This window comes from Callorhinus ursinus, unplaced genomic scaffold, assembly GCF_003265705.2.
Source record: "Callorhinus ursinus isolate GAN/ISIS: 27379988/994484 unplaced genomic scaffold, GSC_fseal_2.0 scaffold7, whole genome shotgun sequence".
Classification (NCBI taxonomy): domain Eukaryota; kingdom Metazoa; phylum Chordata; class Mammalia; order Carnivora; family Otariidae; genus Callorhinus; species Callorhinus ursinus.
Genome location: NW_027397069.1, coordinates 49,204,658 through 49,219,026, shown reverse-complemented (window position 1 = coordinate 49,219,026; position 14,369 = coordinate 49,204,658). Strand labels below are relative to the sequence as shown.

The window sequence follows — 14,369 nt, the reverse complement described above, 5'->3', positions numbered from 1 at the left end:
CTGAGCAGCCTTTCCATCTTTCCATCCTTCTCTCTCAGTATGGTATTTCATTAGGTAGTAAAAGCATGGTGGGGGAGCTGGTGAATTGGACATTATACATAGGACTTACTCACACGGGGCTAACAGTTACGGGCATCTTTGGTGGTGATGATGCTTACACCACGTTCTCAGCTCCAATCACAGACTTACCCTCAATATATGAATTTGGACAAAGTTAAGCCCAGTTTGGGCCAAGACATCTGTGAGACTTTCTGATAAAACCTAAAATATATAAGGCTACACGTCAACTGTAGGTAAATGTCTCATGCATTTCCTTTTCTCTAAATGCACAGTTAATACTCTTTAAGAAAAATGTGCTTCTCAATGAAGCACTGGTCTTGAGATGTTTTCCAGCAGCGATTTCCGATTTGCTCAAATTATTTCCCTTGCCTACTTTTATAATTGAAGTACAAGGGTCAACTTGACTGGGAATCGGGGGGAAGGGCCATGCGAAGACAACAAAGCTTCTGGGTCCTGATTACCTTGGGATCCTTGGGCTGTGGCTCTACCTTGCCTTGGCAGGCTGCCTCCTGACACAAAGCTGATACTGGCATTTTCCCTCCCAGCAACTCTGGCTTCATGTATACTTGCTTCTCATAGCAATTCCTGGTTTCAGCCTACCTGTCTCTTGGGGAGTGTGGGGAGGGGGTGAAGGGAGGAATCTTAGTGAGTGTCCTTCCTTACTGCAAGCCTAGCAATACACTAATGAATAATTCTATCTGGAATCTAGTTGTTGTTTTCTTATGATAGGCAAGCTCCTAGTGATGTGGTTTTGGAATGTAGGTAAAGTTTGGTGTGTTGTGGTCCAGACCCAACGGCCAAGAAAGAATTCTTGAGACATCTTTGGTGCAAAAAAGGTGGTTTTATTAAAGCACAAGGACATGACAGATGGGCAGAAAGAGCTGCTGCTCCGAGGTTATGAGGGGTGGCTCTGATTATATGCTTGGGAGTTGGGGGAGGTAAGGAAAAGGGAGGTTTCTAAAGGATTTTCATTATGTTAAAGACTCAAAGGATACTGGAGGCCTTGCCATTGTCAAGTTCAGGTTGTTTTTCCCTTTAGCAAGGCATTAATATTGAGACAGTTGGGAGCTTCCTGGATGAACGTCACACAGATCCCACCCAGGAGTGTGTGGGGGGGAGGGGGATGGTTTGCAGGGTGTCAGTTATGCTTTGTCCTCGGCTTGCCTTCTGCTCCCTCACCACTAGGAGTACCTAGTTTGCCACACTACAGCAAGCTCTAGTCTGCTAATGCTTTTTTATTTTGCAAACTCTTTCACAATTGGGTGTGTGTCTTGCTCGCCATTATGTTCCCAATCTCAAACATATTGCCTGCATACAATAAGTATTTAATAAAGATCTGCTGAGTGAATGTGTCCCCTGGGGAGTGGAGTAACCCTTTACCTTAGACTTATGTGTCTTTAGAGCCAGTCAGACCAAGAAGGGCTTCTTTGTCTGGCTCTTTGTTGGAGAAAACCTCAGTTCCCCAAATCTATAACGACAGAGGCCCAGGCTGAAACAAACTGAGTTTGGTGTTCTGTTGTTCATTAGCTTTGTGACCTTGGGTAAATGAGCCAAAGTCTTAACTTTCTGAGTCTTTTCATCTTTTGCAAAAAATTGCTAATAACATCTATCTCATAGGTGGTTGTTGATTTTTCATAAGATCAAAGACGTGGGGCTGTTACATAAGAAGCTATTTCCCAGGGGGTGCCTCTGGGGTAAGGGTGGAGGGAATGACATTCTCCCTTTACCTTACAGACTTCTGCATCCTGAACTCATTGAACATATTCGTGTTAATAATAATACCTTGAAAATAAAAGTGTCCTTTTAAGAATATTCATTTCCATCTACCAAACCTATATTGACGTTCATTCTCAGATTGGAAAGAACTGTGTCACTGCATTCCACCACCGCAAATGTTGCTACCAGAGAAAAAGGGACCGTGGCATCCACAGGTTAGAATGGCAGCAAGGGTTCGGGGCATGTATTTGGATGAAGATTGTGTCTCCTGTTAGTAAGAGTTTAGTATTCAGAGATTGTACTGTGAGAAGCCTGGAAAGGATGCTGCATTTAGTTTCGTGTTGATTATGTGTCTCCCAGTGATGTCAGCCTTGTTGGTCAGTTATTAATTGAAATGCTTTGTGTCGTAGCGACTGTGTCAGGTTGATCCTTTGGAGAAGTACGTGAACACATGTCTCCTTGATTATGCAAGTCATAATGTCATTTTTTTTATTGCATTCATGGTCAAGGCCTGGTGACTATCTGGAGTTGGCAGCCGCTGCCCCTGTCGAACACCCCTGTCGAACACCCCCATGTACACTGCACTGTTGAGCCGCCACATGGGCATTTGCTTTGTCGTTATTTTACAATAACCATTATAACAAACCATAACATTTAGAATTGCATAAGAATAAGAACATCAGAGGACTTGAAGAGCAGAATATCTTTTTCATTAAGACTGAGAAGAAAAAAAAGTGCGAGAGTGCTAGTGGGGATTCATTTAAAATATTTGTCGAGGTTGGGTTAAAGCCATCTTGCTGAGAAAATAATAAACCACGGTAGCAATAGCAACGTTCTGTAATTCCCACAAAGCATATTTAGCATAATTTCTTTTTTTATAAATAATAAAACCATAAATAAATGTGATTACTTTAAAGGTAACCTGAAATTACATTCAGTACCACAGGCCAGATGTTTTCCTCTCGTATCTGTTTCTTCAGGTCAGTCTTTGCTCCCCTCCTCCATCTTCCCCCCGATAATACATAAATTGTTTGTGAAGAAATAACTGGGGATGGCCTTTGATCCTGAACTGAGGTTGGCAAATTTAAGGGGAAAATAGAGCCTTACTTATCGCACACATCATAGGCAGGAAGGAGACAGTGCCTCCGAGTAGCCATTTAAAACTTTTGCAGACTCCAGGATGCCTGGGTGGCTCAGTTGGTGAAGCGACTGCCTTCGGCTCAGGTCATGATCCTGGAGTTCCCGGGATCGAGTCCCACATTGAATCCCACATCGGGCTCCCTGCTCAGCGGGGAGTCTGCTTCTCCCTCTGACCCTCTTCCCTCTCGTGCTCTCTATCTGTCATTCTCTCTCTCTCAAATAAATAAATAAAATCTTAAAAAAAAAAAAAAATTTTGCAGACTCCAGTGGCGACAGCTTTACTTTGCTTTTGGAGGTCCCACCCCACATGGCACTGAACACACAAAACGCACTCATATCTGATGTTTGATATCATTATGTCTATAGGACTTTTGGACAGGACTTCTGTAATTCTGCTTTTGAAATTATTTGCCTACAAGTGACTCCTCTCATTTGAAACCAGCTCTGAATTTTCCATAATGGTGCAGACTCGGGAGTTTTTTGCAATGTGAGAAAGCCCCACTTATAAATGATTTTCAACTATAATGATGTCTATATGACTAATAAGTGTGATAATTAGAGTTGTCATAACACAAAATTTCCTGATGTTTCATTAAATAAGTATTTGGTTTTGATGATGCATGTTTCACTGTATGTTGACACAAAACGTTTTCAGCTTTCCAACATTATGGTAGACTATGCCTTTAGTACATAATTGATAACACAGCCACAGCTAGAAAACTAGGCTACTTTCCCAGGGCAGATGCATTGTTGATCTGGAAGATTGGAGTAGAAAAAGAGATTCTGTTTGAAGAGCTTAGTGCTCCAAATGCCATTCCCTTGTACGGAAGGATTCTGTATGACATTCTTAAGAGGCACGTATCTCCTCCTACTGACAGGGAGAACGAGTATTAATGGGAGAAGGTAGGGTGGAGGATAGCACATTTACACCCTTGTATGGAAATCTGTAACGGAGATAGAGAGCAGAGATCGAGTTACAGCCGTGGCAGCAGCATTTTCCAGTGACCTTCAGCCTTGTTCTCAGCGCTGGAACCTTCCATTGCCCTTATCCCACCCCCCCTTTCGGGGCAGGAACTTCCATGGAGGTTTTGTGTGTTATAAAGGCCTCGCTGAGATCACTATGTGCAGCCAAGTCCTTACCTCTGATGATGATCCTGACCTCCAAAAGCAGTTAGAACATAAAGCCTTCACCAAGAAAGAACCAAGACAGTCTTTCTATTAGCTTCTGAATCACAAACATCCCTAGAGGTTAGAGCCACCTTGCTGTATACCCTCCAACCTCCAGTCTCAAGAACCTGAATATTTTCAGGCCCTGAAGGCCTTCCTCTTATCTGAGCATCTCCATTTGAAGCTTGGTGAACACAGTCAGTGGCACCCAGGGTTTGACCCACTTCCTCAGAATGCTCCCTGCCAGCGTAGAACTTTCTAGTACATTCATTTGCCCCAGGAGTTAGCCCTCCTCCAACTAGCCCACCCCCGTGAGGTAACCACAGCATTTATGACTCCCCACAAAGTGAAAAGGACTCTCCCTAGGAACCCAAAGCCCCCACCAGCCTGCTCACTGGTTTCAGACCATAAACAAGGGCTCTGTGTGGTCATTTAGGGGAAGAGAAAACAAGATCTCTGGCCCAGGGTACCCCAGTGGAGGTGAGGTATCCTGCTAAATCTGTAAATCCTGAGGCGGTCATGACTGCAGGGCTAATACGTCATCCATCGTGTTGCAAAGGCATCATTAAGAGCACATTAGTTTAAAGAATAACTAATACCTTGTTTGTGACCCAATGAGGAGAAATGTTAATCAGGATGAGCAACTGGCTCAGGCTGGTTAGGGTCTGATCTGGATTTTATTGCAAGTAGATTTCCATAGATTAGAGAGTTCTAATCAGGGCTTTTTTGGAAAACAGATAATTCATTTACCAGAGTTTGCAGCCGTGTAAGGGTCGGTTAGTCACCCGCTACAATTAAAATGTTCCACTTTGTAGCTTAATACGTTTTTCATGGTTGGGGCAAGGTGTAAAATGAGTACATAATGAAAAAAGTGAGTTCAAAACAGCACAAATTATAGAAGGATATTGCAGCCTTCTCTTATATAAGAAAATAATAATGTTTACATAACTTGCTTTCTGTGTATAAGTGCGGCCGAAAAGACCAGCCTGTGACCTATATGCCATATACATGCATATACACTATACATGCATAAAAAATTACTCTTTGATTGGTGGCTGAATCCGTGGTTTATAGACCTCACACCTTGAGGGCTGTTTCTTTGAAGCCTGAAATCCACCTAAAGTCTATTTCGGAGGTGTTACCTCTCTCTCAGAAGGACTCCTTCCTTTGGTCTCCCTGTTGCTCTTTCTCCGCAGCCCATCGCTCCGCCATCCCCAGGGAAGTTTCTGTGTAGTTACAGCATTGTGTTTGCTCAGTCTCAACCGTTTGAATGGGAATGTGAGGAGAACAGAGAGCGTGCAAACAGGAGACCAACTTGTCTGGTGAAGGGAAGCACCAATTCTCTGATCTGTCCTTATTTACATTCATAAACTTGTCTGTGACTTACGTGGTGGGTGGTTATGCCTCAACACCCCTATTCAGGGGATAGAAGAGTCCCTTTCCTGGGGCCACATGTGGCTACAGAAGCAGGGTTGAAGAGCAGAGCTCTGAGCTCTTTATTTTCCAGATAAGCACACTCAGCTGAAGGGAGAACGTGTGAACTGGCAAGGCTGTCTTGAAACAGTTTCCTGCCAGAAACATTTTGGGGACTTCCACATCTGGGAGAAGTTGGAATTAATGAAATCTTGGGCTTGAACCTTGATGTTCTATGAACCTGGGTGTGTTTGTCCTGAATCCTCAGGGACTTAGAAAAAGCTTTGCTTAAAGTAAGACTCTTCTGGTTTTAATGGACCCAGGCTTATGTTTATGGATGAGATTCCTTCCTTTAATAATTCACTCACCAGCAGAGTCAGCAATGATAATGTTCCCTGTGCTAGGTGTATTTTGGAAGGTAGGAAACAACGTATGACAGCATATTGTGCATGTGGTTGGTGGATATCCATTAACAAGAGGTATGAGTTGACCCATTACATGTTTCATAAACAGCCTTCAGGTGTAATATTGCCCTTCTCAGAAAATCTGAAATAATCTAAGTGTGGAAGCTCCTGTATTTTAAAACTTGCCTATACAAAGACTTTGAAATTACATATTGTCACAGTAGCGTCTCGTCATATTTTCTTTTCCATTTTTAAATGGAAAGAGAAATACTTTTTCCCTAAGGTCTCAAGCCTTTTCTTTTATTATTTTGTTCAATTTAGAAATATAAAATGTAATATTTTTTTTTAAAAGTGTAGGTTTCCTGAAAACAAAATCATTTTACTTTTGTCATTCGTCTACACTTATAAATGTAATGCCAAATTGTATTTTTCTTGGTCAGAGGATAATCAGCTTTATCGATTCTCATGCCTGTGCCGGTTGAGCTGTCTCTGGCAAATTTGGTAATTTTGTTTGATTTCATGAGTTTAGAAGAAGCCCTTCTGGTTCTAGTCTCATTCATATTCTCTCTCTCTGTGTCTCCCTCTGTCTCCCTCTGTCTCTGTCTCTCTCCACACTGAATTCTTTGAAAACTGACATGTCATGGGTAAAACTTTATTATCCATTCAGTAACCATGTCCTCCCTAAGATGGAAGGACAATGATTTGTAGTTTAAAACTGGCTGCTAGACAGAGTGGAAAAATGGAGGATGTAATCACAAATCCCTAACAGCATTTTGTTTGAGAAATGGTCAGACCTGCTTTTTGTCCTCTGTGGTGCATGCCAAAAGGAAATTTTTCCTTTCTTCCAATGATTTCACTTCTTTAGCATATATGTACTTCTATGCCCTTATTACACTAATGTCCTGCTTACTGGGTCTGGGGATGCTGTTATTTATAGATTTCAGCTCATTCAAAGAATAACCGCAAGAAGCCTCACCAAGGAGGAGCATCACTGTAACCTGATTATGACCCTACATTGGTTGCCAGGGAGGTGTGGTATCTTAGATCTTGGAGAATGACTTGTTAAGTGCACCAAAGCTTATCTGGAAGGATCTAACATTTTTTTTAAATTGCCTTCCTTTGACACTTTAAATTTATCTGTGTTCTAGTTTCCAAAAGCAGTGTCCCCTTTTGTGTTCCTTAGCTTTCAAACCTCCAGCCTTTGGAATTGGATCCTGGAACTGAAATTTATCCCTTTGCTTCTTTATTAGTTCCTCCTCATTTTATTTATCTTTTTAATTTCCTTCCTTCCTTCTATGACTGAATTCACTTGAAAAACATATGTGTGTGTGTGTGTGTGTATATATGTACACACATACAATTTATATATTGCTTTAAATATATTTTATAAATTTATAAACATAACTTTACATATAATATATATTTACATATAAATTACTATATAACTATTATATATAATCTATATAACTGTATTACACATGACATATATAATTACATATAATGGGTCAACTCATCCCCCTCGTTAATGGATATCTATAAATATAGATATATAGAGAGAGAGGGTAAACACATGGACATCTGACACAGTTTGGGTACTATGTTTGCTGCTGCAAGGTAAGCAAAGATGACTAGTCTCCTTAATCATTGTAAACTTGTTGTTTATTAGGGACATGGACATAAACAACTGATTCGAATACAAAGTCACAAATGCTGGTATAAAGGTCCAGGGAGCTATAGGAGCACAGCAGAGGGAGTCCATGTCTCCTTTGTCTTCTCGTTTAGAGAACAAACAGAAAACTACGAACTACAGGAATGGCATCTCTCCTCAGGGGCACCGTGCCACTGTGTATGTCAAATCATGATACTTTTGAAGAGAGTTCAGTGATTTTATAAATATATGAGTAACCGTTTAGGTATTAAAGAAGACCTTTTGATTTCATGGCTTTGCCAAAACGTGCTGTAAGGTTTAGCTCTGCCTGAATTGCTCTTTGCCCAGTTCCAGCCTCTGCCTATAACCATCTCCAAGAGGTGACTTTTCTCTCCATCACTGAGAAGAATCTTTGTATCTTTCTTTGGTAGAATATTCCGACTTTACAATTCTCTCATCAGAAATCCCCCCATAAAATCTAATTCTTCATAAAATCCAGTTAAATCTAAATCTCTTCTTCAAAACCTTAATCTTTTCATTTCTACTAATCAGGAGATACTGATCATTCATAACCAACATCCTGTATATTTAACAGATTTGAAAATGTTATCATGCTTCATCATGTGGTACCTTAGGTAATCTTTATTATCAGCTGCTCCCCTAAAGCACATCCAGCACCCCCAAAATTAGTGCTAAGAATTAAGGGGTCATGTAGACTTTACAGGCATTTCTATAGAGGGGACAAGAAAATGCTTATATACATTATGTACTTCCCAATGAGCCACCTGAAAATCTGCTTCAGTCATTTCTCTTGTCCGAAGTGCCTTTTTCTCAGGGGTGGTCCCCAAGATCCCTTCTTTCTTTCCCCTGAGAGCGCTTAGCCTTTGGGTCCTCTTTGACCACAGTTTGCAAAGCAATTCCACTCTGCCTCAAAACTTGCAGATGCTACTCATTTCCAAGATTAGTAAAACATTAAGACCCAGTACGTGGCAGGCCCATTCTCCTTAGAAGCCTAGTAGCCCTCTATAGTAATTAGAGTGTGTCCTTTGGGATTATTTGAATAATAGAATTTTATAAAACAGATGAAAGACATTAAGCTTTTCTAGTTGTTTCTCAGTGGGAGAATTATCTGAACTACTTAGTTTACCATTATAGGAAGCAGAAATGTCTCCCTTATTATTCATACAGTTGCTTAAAAATCATGGAGTTAATACATAACATCTCTTTAACAATATTCTGTATTTTTTTAAGCGAGGGAACATTTCTATAACCCCAGGAGTATACTACTGATTACCTGAACATCAAAGTGAAATATTTTCTTCATGCTGGAAAAGAAAAGTGGAACTTTGGATAGGAATGCATTTCTCTTTTTGCTATAAGTATAAGCCATGATAATGCTAATGAATAATTCCTATAAAATAAGATTCAGATGTCATATGAAATAAGTTTCCTTTGGAATCAACTCTTAACACATTAATAAATATGATTTTCTCACTGTAATTATTTTTCTATTGAAGTTGACATGAACCTGAGGACTTAACATCAAACAAAATCATTCTTTTAAATTAAAAAGAAAGAGAATTTTCAAAACTTAACTCATCTCCCCCCCATTTTATAGCAATCTGTGCTTTGTAGACAGTTACAGATGGGTTTTATTATTCATAGCATGTATGTATCCTTGGGACCTGTAAAAGTTGGACAGGGTTAGCAAGAGTTGTGTTATTTACAGTGAGCTAAGCCCCTGCTATTTGTTTGTTTGTTTTTGAGGATGGAAGGGGGAAACATAGTATTTGCATAGGCTTGGTGAGTTTCAAAAATTATTTACCCCATTGATATAGCCTAGTGAAATCCTGAACATAAATAGATCCTTGTTGAACAGTTACTAAATTGAGTATGAGGTTTTGTACTTGAATGTACCTTAACAAAGAACGGGTTAGAGTTCAGTTGAACCCTAGATAAAGCTGCATTGTTATCTTTGGCATTTTGTACATCTGATTGTCTTGTGATGATCTTATCGCACTAAAAGCTATAAATTCAAACTGCCAATTTCATAATTGGTCATCAGTCTCTTGAAAGCTTTCGTAGTTGCACAGACACAAAAAGACCTAGAGGAAAAAAATCATACACCTTTTAAATCACATTATATTATTTTATAAAGGATTTGTAGAAAATGAAGAAACATTCTGCTACCATTTAGGTGTGGAATAGAAAACTAAGGCAATGCTTACTTTTAGAAATATTAAGTGTTACTGTTTTAGAATTAATTGCATAATTACCCAGTAGAACAGTAAGATCCCAAGGTACCTTAATAGAAACACTACACTTCCAAATAAAATAATAATTAGCACTTACTATATTCAAAGTACTTTATTAGCTATAATTTTTTAACTCCCCGCATCTCTGTGTGTAAATAAACACCATTAACAATATTAATCTTTTCTATAGTTTAGAAATAACACTAAGGCAGAGAAATTGATTTGAATGATAAATTAGGCATTATGGTTTTGAGTCATCTAAAGAGGCAGGTATTCAATAGAAACGATAGATGTTAGTAGAGTATGAAAATCATTCATAAATTGCCGCTATTCATAAATTACTAGGCAGTAATTAATTAAAAATATCTTTCGTCTGAGCATCAAGGAAATTTACATTTTTAGAAGAATTTCATGGCATCCTTGAGACTCTTGGATATGCCTAAGATGCTGTAGAACTTACTTTAGACTTACCATTCTGGGTACACAGTAGTGACATGAAGTTGTATGACATTGAAACCATTGGGTTGGTAGATTACAGACATGTAAGAAATGTCACAGAGTCTCCGTTTACAAACATTCAGGTTTACAAACCACATCTTGCCAACAAAGCAATGGGGTTTTGCTTGTTTTTGTTTCAATGATGCTCTCAATGAAACAGCATCCGTTTAGGATGGGCATGAAAGTGTGGGTAGGCACAATGGGCCCCCAGGACATTTGATGCCCCTTTGTAACACCATAATCACTAAAGAAAAAAACTACCATCAGAACAGACAGTTATGGAGCCATGGAAAGCTGACACCATCCCTAAAATACTGTTGCAAAGAGTCAAGGTGAAATATGGCTGGTCAGGTACAAGTTGTAAAGTCTACAAAGTAAAGGGATGTTCTCTGCTGTAATATTCCAGAACCGTAGACTCATTGGACAGAAAGTTGTGATTAATGCCCATTTGGGGAGAACCCAAGCTGGAAGGAAGCCAGCCAACTAAACTTCATTTGGGAAGATAAAGGAAGACAGTGAACTTGCAATGATCTGAAATGACTCTACTACATGGCCATTTGAGTCTAAGAATGAACAGTGTAGCCAGACTCTGCTGTGGTGATCTGAACTGGCTGGAGGTGGAGAGGGGAAAGTGCTTTCAAGTTTCATCATAGAAATATAGCTGGTGTGTGGGTAGCCAAAGGGCACACATTTAGGTTAGCTATGTCTTAATGTTACTGAGTTGATTTTCTATGGTGAGACTTGTCATCCGAAGGCATCCATTGCCCAAGATAATTGATTCACCATAGATAAGCAAGTTCTCAATTCGTTTGGGTAGTAGAGTTTAATTGCAAGGTATAAAACATTTGTCCTGAGTGCAGTTTGCTCCTGGAGTTGAATTGTTTTCTATTGCATGATGATATTTCACCTTGCTGACAAACAATTGGAAAAATTTCCCCACTATCTGGCATGCCCTCTGGTCTCACACTAGGGGTTTGTGGAGACCATGGAAACAATTTGCTCATTTTATTCACCTCTCCTTGAAACATTGAAATCTGATCTTCCATTTGAACTAAACTCATACTCAAAAGGCAGTGAGTTTTCTTTGACAGTATAGTGTTCAAAGGGAGTACTGATTCGGGTACCTAAGAATCAAAGAAATAAAAGAGCATACCATAAAAGGGCCAAACTTTGCACTAGATATGCACAAATGGGCCATAACCTCGAATTCTACAATATCCTTTGGCAGAAATATGGATTAAAAAAATTCCTAAGTTTGAGGGGCACCTGGGTGGCTCAGTTGGTTAAGCGACTGCATTCGGCTCAGGTCATGATCCTGGAGTCCCAGGATCGAGTCCCACATTGGGCTCCCTGCTCGGCGGGGAGTCTGCTTCTCCCTCTGACCCTCTTCCCTCTCATGCTCTCTATCTCATTCTCTCTCTCAAATAAATAAAATCTTTAAAAAAATTTCTGTTTATACCTAAATTAAATTCAATTGTTATATCAAATCTACTTAAAATTCAATCTCCTCAGATCACACATCTAAGCAGTGTTTTGTCTCTCAGTTTTGAACTGGTTAAAGTGCACTTAAAATACGTATTATAAAAAAATATGTAGGTATGAATTCCGTGGTTTCGCGTTTTTAAGAATGGAGAGAAGGCGTAGCATTTTATAAATAGTGTGCAATAAAGGGACCCTTTCCTTTGCAGCTTTATTTAATGTTTTATTGTTATTTGTTTTTATTAGAAAAGTGCTCTGAAAAGTTTAATAAAAATACATGTGCGCGCACGCACGTGTGTGTGTGTGCGCGCGCTGTGAGACTCCAGGGAAAATTCAGACCAAACAAACTGTGCCCTGTTCACTTTATCTCCGTAGAACTAAAAGAAACAACTGCGTTTCCTTTGCTGCCTCAACATCCTCTCGATCTCCTTTTCTGAGCCGCCTGCCATTCTTTCCTTTTGCCTTTCCTGACTATTGTAATTTGGGTGCACTCCTTTACCAGCCTCACAGCGAAGAGCTTCTTGCCTTTCTCTTCTCCTTCCCTATTTTTTCCCTCTCCGAATACATTTCACAGACGACCGTCTTCCAAAATAACATCAATTAATTTTTTAACTTTAAAAAAAATCATATTTAGCCCTGAGTCTGCCCTCTCCATTGATGTGTAGTATGTGGAAGAGGCTGTTCAGGGGCTGATAAGCCCATCTGTGATGTGTCTTCAGGAGGAGGCAAGGCACTAGCTGCTCGCTTGCTCACTCGCTCGCGCATGGGGCTGCTTATTCAGGCTGCCCAGCACCCAGAGCTGGGAACCCAGGCAGGACCCAGCTGCTGGGGTGCCGGAAGCAGCTCCTGCTCTGGGCCCCATGCCCGTGACTCTGTGACCGTAACTTGTCCGTTGTCGCTTGTCTGTTTTTGCCTAGACAACAGTTCTGTCCTCGAAGCCTCCCTCAGGTCACTGTCACGATCACTCACCACACCGCTTTCCCCTTTTGCAGAATCCGATGACATCCGTGGGGACCCTGCACTCAGCCATCAGAGCGTTCCTGCCACCCAGGATGCTCCTAATTCAGTAGTAGATGCAGGTGGCGTTGAAAGCATCACCCGGTGTCCCCAGCAGCTTCCTCAGATGATGGCTGCAGGTAAATGTCAGGGGCGGCCAGCACAGGACACAGCAAGGTGTTCTGAGTTAGTGGAAAAGCTTGCCCGGCCATGAACAGGTGCATTGACCTGGGAACCTGCTATCCTTATAGAAACCAGGCCGTACAACTAGTGTACATCCAGAAGCATTAAGTCAAATTGTACATATTTTGCTGAGTTTTTTTTAAAGCTCTGTGCTATTTGTTTTTAATATTATTTATTGGCTTATTTTGTTTTGATGAAAGTCTGAACTTGGAAGAAATATTTTGGAGGAGTCATTTTAGGCAGACACCTGCATTTCTTTAATGTAATGATCCAGAAAGCTTAGAAGGGAAAGAATATGTTACAAGGTAACACTAATGAATTCAGTCAGGACCAGTTTGGCTACTTGACAATGTTTTTAAAGATTCTTTTTTTTTTTTTCAAAGATTGTATTTATTTATTTGAGAGAGAGAGAATGAGAGATAGAGAGCACAAGAGGGAAGAGTGTCAGAGGGAGAAGCAGATTCCCTGCCGAGCAGGGAGCCCGATGCGGGACTCGATCCCGGGACTCCAGGATCATGACCTGAGCTGAAGGCAGTTGCTTAACCAACTGAGCCACCCAGGCGCCCTTAAAGATTCTATTAATTAGTTAGAAGGTGTGCCTGCTCCAGAATTCTCCTCAGAAGCAGATGATTGTATTTATTTTTAGTCTACTAAGCCAGTTGACTTACCAAAGGAGTGGTCCTGCTTTGCCTCTCAACCTTGGAACTTAACTAATGTTTTTTCACTGAGAGAGAGAGCAGCAGTTCTTCAGGTGTTTTTTTGTTTTGTGTGTTTTGTTTTGTTTTTCCAGGAGTACTTTCTTAATGGCATGCTGTGTATAATACACACTACATGTCATTAAGTTTCCTCCCAGAATGTATTTGGAAACTCTTTCATGTTTACATCTGGAGAAAACACTGCTGTAGATTACAGTGCTTTATTTTTGTGTGGTTTGGGAATGTGCTAAATGAAGTCTCACGTCTCCAGAAATGTGTGCTCTCCTTTAAAACAAACGCTCTCACCTACTGACTGGAAGTCACGGTTTGTTTCTCCCCACAGCAGCCGATGGTTTGGGGAGTATAGCGATAGACACCACGCAGCTCAACATGTCCGTGACAGATCCCACAGCCTGGGCTACCGCCATGAATAACTTGGGCATGGTTCCCGTGGGGCTGCCTGGACAGCAGCTCGTGTCCGGTAAGCTTGGGTTTGAAGGGATTTGTGGCAGTGCCAGAGGGTGTGGGGGACGGGGGCCCAGTCATCTCCCTCACACGAAAATGTTGAGTAGAGTCTGTGCTTTATGACCAGGGGCATGTTTGGCAGGCTGTGCTGGAGGTTCTTCTCGTCACCTCACTCTCCTACCTAATAACCATTCTCGGAAAAAAGCCATGTATCTTCTGTAGCATTGCAATATCAAGTTCATATTTTTAA

The 14,369-nt window shown here is 40.7% G+C and overlaps 1 protein-coding gene across 1 annotated transcript in view; it reads left to right on the top strand.

Moving 5' to 3' along the window:
- The window catches only part of ENOX1 (ecto-NOX disulfide-thiol exchanger 1), a 554,859-nt gene that overhangs the window by 326,268 nt on the left and 214,222 nt on the right, over positions 1 to 14,369 (top strand). Inside the window, exons 5-6 of the mRNA XM_073894310.1 lie at positions 12,773 to 12,916; positions 13,998 to 14,135. Coding sequence (XP_073750411.1) covers positions 12,773 to 12,916; positions 13,998 to 14,135 — 282 coding nt within the window. The remainder of the gene's footprint in view (positions 1 to 12,772; positions 12,917 to 13,997; positions 14,136 to 14,369) is intronic.